This window comes from Staurois parvus, unplaced genomic scaffold, assembly GCF_062004578.1.
Source record: "Staurois parvus isolate SC_StPar_1 unplaced genomic scaffold, SC_StPar_1.0 ptg001146l, whole genome shotgun sequence".
NCBI lineage: Eukaryota > Metazoa > Chordata > Amphibia > Anura > Ranidae > Staurois > Staurois parvus.
In genome coordinates, this window is record NW_028318942.1 from 235,462 (window position 1) to 247,046 (window position 11,585).

At 39.4% G+C, this 11,585-nt stretch overlaps 1 protein-coding gene across 1 annotated transcript; it reads right to left on the reverse strand.

Moving 5' to 3' along the window:
* Positions 1-521: 521 nt before the first annotated feature.
* On the reverse strand, positions 522-10,455 carry LOC149439210 (tyrosine-protein phosphatase non-receptor type substrate 1-like). The gene is made up of 4 exons (XM_089659268.1): positions 10,386-10,455; positions 3,003-3,335; positions 1,221-1,523; positions 522-529 (listed from the first exon to the last, which is right to left on the reverse strand). Exons 1-4 carry the CDS (start codon positions 10,453-10,455, stop codon positions 522-524), a joined length of 714 nt encoding a protein of 237 aa, XP_089515394.1.
* Between the last annotated feature and the right edge of the window lie 1,130 nt (positions 10,456-11,585).

Consider the following 11,585-nt stretch of genomic DNA (forward strand, 5'->3'; position numbering starts at 1 on the left):
GACAGGGGTTATAACCCTCCCTTACTCTATCCAAAATGAAAAAAAAAAGTTTTGTCTATAGTTCTACTTTAAGACTTGAAATCCTGTACACTCTGCGGTTATTAATGCTGGCTGCATCCCCACTAGTGAGATTTCCTTTCATTTTCTGTCCTGGGGACAAAGATGCCTTTACTAGGCATACAATAATAAAAAAAAACTTCACTAGAGACCTTCTGACCATCCCATTCTATCCAATAAAAAATGTTTGCCTTAAGATACTATATGATGATGAGTGATTATGCCAAATAACCAAATGTTTCCATTGGCTGTTATTTACTAGTGCAAATTTCAGTTATTAAATATATTTTGGATAATAAAAATAAACTGATTTTGAAGGCATAACCTACACAAATATATTGCCTCATTCTGTTATTCTATTATTCTTATTACACCTGGAGAGTAGAGGAATATAATAGAGATGTGCATGTGCAAAAATGTATTTAGCTTCGGATTACATTTGTTAAGTGGGGATGTTCCTGTCTTTATCTACCTGCAACACAAGGAATAAAAACCAGCACATCCCATAGTAAAGCAGCACCCAGTACACACAATAACACTCCCTAGGCACACAGTTAACCCTTTAATTGCCCTACATGTCAACCCCTTCCTACCCAGTGCTATTAGTACAGTCACATTTTTTATTAGTGCTGATCACTGTATTAGTGTCACTGGTGATGGCAGTGTCAGCCGGTATCAGATTGCCCGCTGTACTATCACAGACCCGCTATAAGACATTGATCACCTCCATTACTATTATTAAAAAAAAATCCACTATATATACCATCATCCATAGATGCTATCATTTTCATGCAAACTAATTAATACCAAAGACATGTAGCAGAATGCATTTTGACCTAAATTGATGAGGAAATTGTATTTTTATGGGATATGTTTTATAGCAAAAAGTAAAAAAAAATTTTGGTTAGTGGTGATTAAATACCTCCAAAAGAGAGCTGTATTTTTGTGAAAAAAATTATATAAATTTTATTTGAGTACAGTGTTGTACATCCAAGCAAATGTCAGTTAAAGTAGTGCTGTGTCATATAGCAAAAAATGCCCTGGTCATGAAGGGGGTAAAACTTCCGGAAGGCAAGTGGTTTCAGCTGGATCCATATAGATACCTGTCCTACTGCACAATTGTTTGTTTAATCTCATAAATAATTACAACAAAAAATACTTACTACTTTCTGGTATGGTCCAATGGACCTGGACTGGAGAAGAGCTAAACCAAACTTCACAGGTCACCCGATTCACATAGTCCAAGGAGGCTTTAGGAATGGAGAGTAGGTTTTGGAAAGTCCAGGCACCACCAGGTTTCCTTGTAGAGATCATTTTGCCTTTGTGATATGTACCAGAGAAGTTCCAGCTGATAAGAACTAGATGAGAAGTCACTCTCACTGTACAAACAAGCTGGATGGCAGTGTTGGAAGAAGAATATTGAGATTGAACCAGGAGATGGACAGGGATTTTGGGTTGGGGAACGTCTGCAAGTGATGAATAGAGAAAATATAACATGAGCAATATAATCCAAATGAAACACAAATGTCAAAGCTTTGAGGAGCTGGGCAGATTGAGGGGTCAGAAAAAGCTTCGGCAAAATCTAACAGCCATCACGTTAATTGAGAGGGCTACAGTATACGAGATCTAAAGCCTTATATATCAACTTGCTCATACAACGAATCAGGAATCAGAAATACATCTCCTCAGGCACCAATTCTTATTGAGAAAATGGCTTGCTCTGAAGATTCAAATCTTATGGTTAGTTGGGAGGAATAACTTAATTTCTTAGTAAGAACAGGTTAAAGCATAAAGCCTATAATCTTAAAGCAGAACTAAACCCTTCTATCCTTGACAGTCAAGGAGGCTACCATCTTAGCTTTTGTTTGATCTGCAGTTGCCATGGTGCTGCACATGTGATCAGTTATGACATCAGCCATTTATGGCTTGACAGTTCGGTTGAGGGCAAAAAGCAAATGTGACAGTTCTTGTTAATTTTTTGTTTTGGGAAACAGTTAAATCGATTGGATTTAGTTCCTCTTTAATGTTAGCTGAGAAAATAACTTCAGTTTTTAGTAAGAATACCTTAAAACATAAGGTCCGTAAACTGTAGGATACGTACTATCTTTAGATCTATTGATGTCTTAAAAGAGAAGTTTGAGGGAGAACCAGGAAATGGGGTTCATAATTGAGGGGTTTAATGTAATTGACTCGGGTTTAGAGCGTTATTTAGTTTTGTATGTAGTAGAAATTAAATGGTGTGCTTTTTCAGAGGTTATTGTGGATGAGCAGAATATGCCTAGGCATAGAACTTTGAAATGTCTAGTTTCCACAGATATCTAGTTGTAGTGGAAGGAAAGCTGACAGGGAGACTTCTCTCCCCAGAAGGCCATCAAAATTAATATAATGTAACCCAACCTTGCAAAATCTGTAATCTGCTATGCCCCTTTCTGGTTTTAACAGTACACTCGGTATGAGATAAAAATTGAGGTTCCTATTGCTGGCCTATCCTAAAAATCTTTGAAGTTATAGACCACTTTATCATAACATCTAGGTTGTGTGCTTCTCAGTAGACATTGTAGAACTCCTAGAGCTTCTCATGTGATGCGAAGAAATGTAGAATTACAAGTGCTCCATTTTGTAAGTGAGGCAAAATGAATACAAAGATGGGGCATTCTAAACAGAGGCACTTCACGTGTATTGTAATTTTTTGATGCTACCAAGCCTCTTTTTTAATTCTTATTTATTTTAATTATTGCTAGAAGTTAGTGCTTATCAGAAACCCCCTCCTGTATTTTCTTTCTTCTGCTCTTCGTACATTAATAATCACAAGTCCAAACCAAATAACAGAGGAGATTCAAATGTGGGATGTATTAAAAATCCAAACTCAGTGTTGTGTTCCCTGCATAGTTAACCTTTCAGCAGCCAACTTATACAAAATACTGTATTGACGTTGAAAACCTTACCTTTCACAATCAGAAATGTTCCATTTGCAAAGGTTCGGGAAAAATGCGTCCTGTATATGCAGTAGTAGACTCCATAATCTTCTGGCTTTGCTTTGTGTATCTTCAGCCTTGTTTCATAATGATCAGTTTTACATTCATAAGTATCATTCTTATCATTTAAACAGGATAGGGCAAGAATATACCTATTTCCTGGTGCCCAGGTCTCTCGGTACCAGTGAATTCTACTCCCAGATTCCAAATCGACACTGGACACACATCTTATAACTGCAGTGTCACCTATGTCAACTGACACAGTCTTATGAGGCTGAAACAGGACAATCTGAGCTCCAGTCACTGCAAAAATATATAAATAAATATGAATAACAATACACTGTATACAGTGCTATAAAAAAAGCATCTAGAATAAAAGATGTCTAACAAAGTGAAGCATGCTAAAAGATCTCAAAAAGCTAAATAAATTCAAGAACAGATGAGAAACAAAGTAATTGACATGTATTAGTCTGGGAAAGTTTGCAAAGCCATTTCTAAGGCTTTGGGACTCCAGCAAACCCTGGTGAGAGCCATTATCCACAAATGGAGAAAATTTGGAACAATGGTGAACCTTCCCAGGAGTGTCCAGCCCCAGAAAAAAAAAATATGACCTACTGCAATAGATATAGAGCCTCATTAGCGCATATCAGTGAAGGAGAAAAATCAATTATTTACAAAATTTTACAACAAAAACTAAGAAAAAATATTTAAAAAAAAAAAAATTTCAGCAGTTTTTGGTTTGTTTAAGAAACAATAAAAAACCCGGAGGTGATTAAATACCACCAAAATAAAGCTCTATCTGTCACAAAAAAATTATAAAAATTTCACATGGGTACAGTGTTGCATGACCGTGCAATTGTTATTCAAAGTGTGACAGTTCTGAGAGCTGGAAATTGGCCTGGGCAGGAAGGGGGTATAAGTGCCCTGTACGCAAGCGGTTAAACAAAAAAAAAAACGCTGGCAAATGTGCAGCATTGCTGATATGTACTGTACATATATTTTTATAATACTGGATAACTTCCCCTTTGGAGTTAATTTAAATTAAAAAATAACTTTTATATATATAAATGCAGGTTTCCAGTATCTGACCTCATTAAACTAATCAAATGGGCAGATTCAGTACAGTATCGGCAAAACAGAAATGTGCAAATTCTATAGCATATGGCCTGAAATCCACTTTAAACAGTTACTTGGGGGTTCTGGTTTACCCTACTACCCTACCTGACCACTGGAAGTGTTTCTTGTAGACCATTCCAGCAAAACTTCTTTATAATAACAGGCTCTGATTTCACCAAATAAAAAAAACTAAAATATTCAATACATTTTCATGATAAGTGGTGCTCCTGTGCATTTTCCAAAGTATACCGTACCATTTTTTAAAAAGTAGTAATCCATTAACAAGAAAAATTTGCACCACACATAAAATCGTTTTTTTTGTGTGTGTGTCATCATACTAAAACATTTTCAGGTGATTCTAAGTTTATTTTTTTTATTATTTAAGAAGATTAAAGATGTAAGCATAATAAGCCTTCCCATTTTTGCGGGATTACATTTGGCATTTCTAAACAGGTATCAACAGATATTTTTTTGTTCTTGCAGGGTCTTTAAAAGGATAACACGGGGAAATGTGTATGTATTGCAAAGATGTACTATATAGGTTTTGTTTTTTACTTTGCTTTGACATACACTGTAACTCCATACTGGATTATATCCTGTTGGAATTAAATTAAATAAAGTTGCAGTGTAAAACAAAAATGAAGGTTGCCAATATCTGACTTTGCTGTTACATGTGTCAAAGGGATAGATTCAGTTAAGTTTCAACTAGATAAAATTCTGCAAATTCTGTAGCAACGAGTTCACAATGACCATTAAAATTTTAAAGTATGTTATTGAACTGAAAATGACAGTTTAAAAAGAACATTTCCTTGCAAAGCGAATATGTTTCACTTCTTTAGTAAATCAGCCCCATGTTCACTTGGTGTAGTTAAGCATTGTCTATAATTTATTTATTATATAATTAATTATATATTATGTATTAATTAGAGCAAATCACTAACACTGGGGTATTAATGGTGGACTAGTTGCGCAGTGTTGAAATTAAAATTTTGCAATCATTTTAAAATAAGCAAAGCTTACAAACATGGTGTAAAACTGCTATTAACTAAAAATTACTTAAGCGTCAATAAATTATTCAATAATACAGCAAATCAAATATTCATTTTCTCAAATTGATAAAAAAATGTTTCCTACCGTATAACAAAAAGAAAAAGGTGATAAGTTTCATTTCTCTGTCTCTTGATCTGCTGTGTATTGCTACGGTATGAATCGTCTTTTAAGTGTACTTTTCTTTCACCAACGGAAATGCCCCTCCTTCCCGCCTCTTCAACCATGAAGACCACTCACACAAACTCTTTATGTGCTCAGCAGAGGTGAAATGAACTGCAGAATCATTGTAATTCTAATCTTCAATTTTTTGTGTGGTAATTATTAATTATTTAAGCAAATGCATTTTATAGCTTAACACATTTGATGCATTTTATCCTAAAAGTTTAAGTTTTTTGATTATTGTAATTTTGGTATTTTCCAGTTCTACATGTTATGAGAATTACAAGAATATGAGCAATGAGTATGGGAGCTTTTTGTTCTCTTTACTGAAGGAATGGCAGAATGTTTGTTGGTCCCCGTACATTGGGATTATACAAATACATACGCAGTGGAATTCCATAATGAGTGTCTAAGTCGCTCTTTAGAATTCCAAGGCATCACCACATGACAAATGTTGCTGTGGGCGGCAGAGGCCGGAGTGTCTGTATGGATGGGCACCCTACCTGCCTCTGTATGCCAAGTTAGCGTAGGTCTTGATTACCTTTAGCTTCATTCTCTATGAACTGGAGGCAATGATTTTTTTATTTGGTGCATTATTAGCACCGCTTTCTAAAAGTTGTGCTATTAAGAACTACCCTAATCTGAATCGGTATAGTTACTGAAGTGGGTTGTAGGGGATTTTTGAATTTGGTGCAGATCATTGTTAAGGTCCATTGCACCAGAAAACTGTTGGTAGTTCTTTACTGAATTCCCCCAACAGAGTTAGGGGTCTTTTTTTTTTATGAAAGTACTACATATATGTAGGTGATATGTTTTTGTACCATTGGATACTTTTTATTCTTTTTTTAACGTATCTAAACCTCTAAAAATGTGATGTGTTACAGCATATAAGTCTTCATATGTAATGGCTGACTTAGTTGTTCCCAAGCTTTTTTTCTCTTTATTTTTTGATCCTGGGCATCCTGCCAGTAACACGCATCCTGTCCTAGGGTGACAACACTCACCCACCATACTATATATTGTCACCTCTCTCCTCTCCTGATTTGAATTGCAAACCTCTACCCCTATTCTCATCTCTATCATGTAGGAAGGTAGTATTTTGTAGTATAAATAACTGGTAAATGTGATAACAATGAAAGTTAAGTGTATTGCCCGGGAAGTTTAATCCACAGGTTTTCTGGCATGTTCAGCAGTCCTTTCTGTTTTTGCAGAAAATTTGTTCAGAAATCTGATACCTCCACATCTAAGGCCCGGAAACCTGCAAGACATGACATAGATGGGGACTTTTGACTTTATTCTGAACTTTCTGATCTTCACACGTGTTGTGGATCAATGATGCAGGATATTGAAGCCAAGGAGTCAGCATAACATGCAAGAAAGTAGCAACAGATGCTGGAAAAGTATACTCTTAAGTGGAACAAAATTAGCGTATACAGCTCAAGTTTTGGAGAACTTGCCCCTTCTTGAATCTGTAAAAGGCAGTAAGGCTGACATAGGGGGGTTATTTACTAAAACTGGAGAATGCTAAATCTGCTGCAACTCTGCATAGAAGCCAATTGACTGCCAGGTTTTATTGCCAAAGCCTAATTGAACAAGCTGAAGCTAGAAACTGATGCACAGCTGCACCAATTCTGAGTACACCAATTTTAGTAAATCTACCCCAGTGTGCTGTATATTTGAATTGTGTAAGAGGTAAAGTGTAACTCCCTCTGATTAATTTACATTCAAGGAATTTATTAAATGTGGATGCAGATTCCTACCTGTTGCCATTTTACAGAAAAATCTGTTTGTATCACTGTGTCCTTGCCAGACTGATTTCTGAATGGGAGGATCAGTCTTCATTACAACCATCTGAGCAAATCTCAGTGTTCTAATGTGGAAAGCTGAAGGATCTACATTCTTCAAGTAGAAAGCCTTTTTAAGTATCTCTGAGAAATGTAAATTCCTATTACAAGGATGTCTAAAAATGTATTTGTATCTTATTGCAAACTTCTGAGAAAATTAGTGATCCAGTCTTAAAACAATAATTTTTTTACAGGGAGCATGCCACATACTAAAAATGTACAGAATAGTAAACTTAAAAATTACAGGGAGCATGCCATATACTAAAAATGTACAGAACAGTAAACTTTAAAATTCTCAGCAGCCTTCCAATGGTATTGGGTCTAGGTTGCACCCTGCTGGTTCTTCATCACTGTCAATAGTTTTCTTCCTTGCACTGGTATGCCATTTACTGGGCCTGAACAGCCCAGATGGTTAAGGCACTGTTTACTGTTTTTATAATGTTTATATGTACTCACTTATACGAGTTGTATATTCCCTTTTTTCTGTACTATGTTAAAAACTTTCAACAAAAATGTTATGAAAAATTATGTATAGAAAGCCTCACAGTTGCTTTGAATGTTTTGACAGTTTTAGGAAATGCAAAGATTACTGTTACATAGTTGGTAAGTTTGAATAAAAACACCAGTCCATCCAGTTCAACCTGTGTGGGTGTGTGTTAATGTGAAAAAATCATACCCCATATTCCTGTGTACTGTGTTCACTAGGATGCCCATCCAAGAGTTTTTTTGAGGCTATCAATACTTCCAGCAGACACCACCGAATGTGGAAGGGAGTTCAACATCCTTAGCGCCCTGACAGTGAAACCCCCCCCCCCCCCCTGCGCAGTTTACGGTTAAACCGCTTCTCCTCCAGTTTCATTGAGTTGACATGCGTCTCCTTACACTCCATGAAACTGAATAGTTTATTCCTTATGCTAGAATCACCATTAAGATATCTGTATATTGCTTTCATATCTCCTCTTAAGCGTCTTGTTTCTAAGAAGAATACGTTTGATGTTTGTAGTCATTCCTCATAACTGAGGTCCTCTAGTCCACCTACTAGTTTTGTTGCCCTTCTCTGAACTCTTTCTGGTTCCAGCATATCCTTCCTGAGGACAGGTCATAAATTGGCAGGATTATAGTTTTTTTTTTTTTTTTTTTAATATAGTAACCATACAATACAGTATGGTTTGTGTAGCAATTTTTTTTTATATTAATGTTTATAATGAAAGTAGAGTCTGTGGGGTTTAAATAATTTCTAAACCCAATCACTTATAAGTGATAAATCTGTTAAAAAAAGCTGTTTTCACTTTTTTTTGCAATTCCTTTATTTATCCATCAAGAGTTGCATCATACATTATATGTAAGAGTAAGGAATCATAAAATGTAAAGACAGTCACATATCAATAGTTGTGACTAGATAGTCCACTTAAAAAAATATGCATATGAGCATAGAACAGGCCTTAGATTGGTTAACAGCCAACACAAAAATGGAATGCGACAGATATCGTTCTGGCAAACTCCTAGAAACATAAAAATAGATATGAAACTGTATACAGCAAATTAGGGTAAAAAATACCAGGGTCACATAAGGGACTTCGAGGGCCAAAAAAAGCCATTAAAGACAGTATGTCACCAAGTATTCCAACTGTCTTGGTGGGGGGGGGCAACATAAATCTGCAAAAAGCATATCTCAGGACAAAATGTTAGAATGGGGGGGGGGGGGGGGTAGGTAAAGACAAGTAGAAAAAGAGATGGGGAAAAGGTGGTGGAATTAGGAAAAGGCAGATAAAAAAAGGAGAAGGGCCGTTGGCCCATGAAGAAAGGAGGAGAAAAGAAGAATGCAGAAAGAATGTGATGAACACAAGAACAGTGTTGAGAAGTAAGGATAGACCAGAAAAGCAGGGTTTCAGTCTCTATCTCTTGTTCGGGACCAAGTATGTAGTCTCAGAGGTTTCAACCAGGTTGTGAGGTCTCCTGCAGGCAAGCATCGGTATATACATAATATTGCCATGGTCTCCAGGTATCCCAAACAACCTCTTCCCGGTTATGCAATGAAGCTGTGAGGTCCTCCATGTCCCTGAGTTCATTGATTTCGGAATTCCAAATAGATCTGATGAGGGGCTTCACAGATCTCCAACACAAAGGGATACAAGCCTTTGCTGCGTTCAACAGCTGGATAGTTAGGGAGGCTTTTTTTTTTTTTTGATGGATTGGTGCGTGGGGTACAGTAGACAGGCCACCATTCCTCAGATGTTTAATGATGCTTGCTACTGCTTGCCAAAATGGTCTAATTTTTGGACAGGCCCAAAAAATATGAAGCATCATGCCCCGATCAGCACCGCATTGCCAGCACAGGTCTGACACTTATAGGAAAATACGGTGTAAGGTCGTGGGCACCCTGTACCACCTAGTCAGGATCTTATAGCTTCTCTCTTGGACCTTAGTGGCGATGCACGACTTCTGTGCAAAATAGAGAATTTCCTCCTTTTGTGAGTCAGTGAAATGCATAGTGAGATCCGTTTCCCACTTAAAGAGAAAGGCAGGAATGACGTTCAGTCAGAAATGAAGGTCAGATTAGGGCAACATAAATATTAGAGAAGCAGTGGAAGATCGGTTCCCATCTGTGACATATGTTTTCCAGCTCCATGAGTTGACGATAAATGCCTGGAGAACTGGCACCACGAGAAAGTGACTAAGCTGTACAATAAGTCCACATTGGCATGAGCAGGAAAGGAGAGCCTGCCGTTGGACCCCAGGAAATCCCATAGATGGAGGCGCCCACCCAGCAACATCTGTTGGAAATGTGGACTGTCAAGGCCTGGTTTAAATTCCAGATTTCCCAAGATGGGCATCATAGGGGATGGTAGTGAAGAAATAGAGGGGCTTCAAAAAGCATCACTTGAGGCCATCAAGGTACTCCCTCAGGGTAGGATGGTCGGCAAGGTCTTTTGGAATTTTCAAGGATATTGAAGGCCAGATTTTTGCCATGCCACGAGAATCCTCCAGTTCTATTGCTACCCAATGTTTTTCCTTAGCATGACAATACCAGCCAACCAGCCTAGTGAGATGGGCTGCCCTATAGTATGCCCAGATGTCAGGGAGACCAACCCCATCCTGACGTCTAAACAGGTGGAGAAGTACGAGTTGAAGAAAGGCTTTCCGGTGAAACCATACAAACTTCAGAAAAAGGAAATTCACTCACTTGAAGAACAAGGGGGAAGCCTAATGGGAAGGGCCTGTAAAACGTAGAGGACCCTGGGAAATATAGTCATCTTGACGACATTACAAGGGCTGAACCAAGCTAAGGTGAGGGAATGCCAACTGAGCAGGTCAGAATGCATACGAAGGAGCAGCGGTTCAAAGTTAGCCATGTAGTGAGTAGCTGTCAGGGCTCCAGGGTGTGACCTGAGGTATGTGACTGACGCAGGGAAACGCAGGCTTCAGATAAGTTATAAACAATATAATTTATTAAAGACTAACAATACAAACATAAACGCAGTGCAATACTAAAACATAACACAGTGCAAACGAACCAAACCAAACCACCCACAGATAACAGTACATACAATGCAAGCGTCGTCAGGCAGGCCGGGTCAATAACAATCGGGCAGGTAGGTACAGGGGGGTCAGGCAGAGAATGGTCGGGGTCACAAGCCAGGGATGAAACAGGAGAAGTCAGCAGAGGTCCGGATCAGGCAGGGTCAGCAATGAATCAGACAGAGACAGGGACAGGGACAGGAACAGGGATGCAGGGACAAGATACAGGGCCCAGGAAAAACACATACCAAGGCAGAGACTGCAGGTCTGGCCATCCCTTAAATACACCTGTATAATCAACTTCAGGTGTTTGGCTGGCTGCAGGGTTGAGTCTCTGATTGCTGGGAGCACCCGCTGGCCAGCCCTGGTACTGCAGCCCACAAGGCAGGTGAGTCCCACCATTACTGGCAAGTCCATTCCTGACAGTACCCCCCCTCAAGGAGCGGCCTCAGGACGCTCCAAACAGTCCTAGCTGGGCAAAATGTTCCACCGCCCGGGTCTGGTAACTGGCGGGATATCAAAGACTGGCACATCGGGCAGGACTCCGGGCAGCGGCACACCGGGCAGGACTCCGGGCAGCGGCACACCGGGCAGGACTCCGGGCAGCGGCACACCGGGCAGCGGCACATCGGGCAGGACTCCGGGCAGCGGCACATCGGGCAGGACTCCGGGCAGCGGCACATCGGGCAGGACTCCGGGCAGCGGCACATCGGGCTGGACTCCGGGCAGCGGCACATCGGGCTGGACTCCGGGCAGCGGCACATCGGACAGAGGCACATCGAGCTGGACTCCGGGCAGAGGCACATCGGGCTGGACTCCGGGCGGAGGCACATCGGGCAGGACTCTGGGCAGCGGCACATCGGGC

Coding starts and splice junctions, on each gene's coding strand:
- LOC149439210 (XM_089659268.1), bottom strand. CDS start 10,455: ATGACTATATTTCCCAGGGTCCTCTACGTTTTACAGGCCCTTCCCATT. Junction 3,336..10,385: donor GCTTCCCCCTTGTTCTTCAA/GTGAGTGAATTT, acceptor ATATTTTTGCAG/TGACTGGAGCTCAGATTGTC. Junction 1,524..3,002: donor AACATTTCTGATTGTGAAAG/GTAAGGTTTTCA, acceptor CATCACTTGCAG/ACGTTCCCCAACCCAAAATC.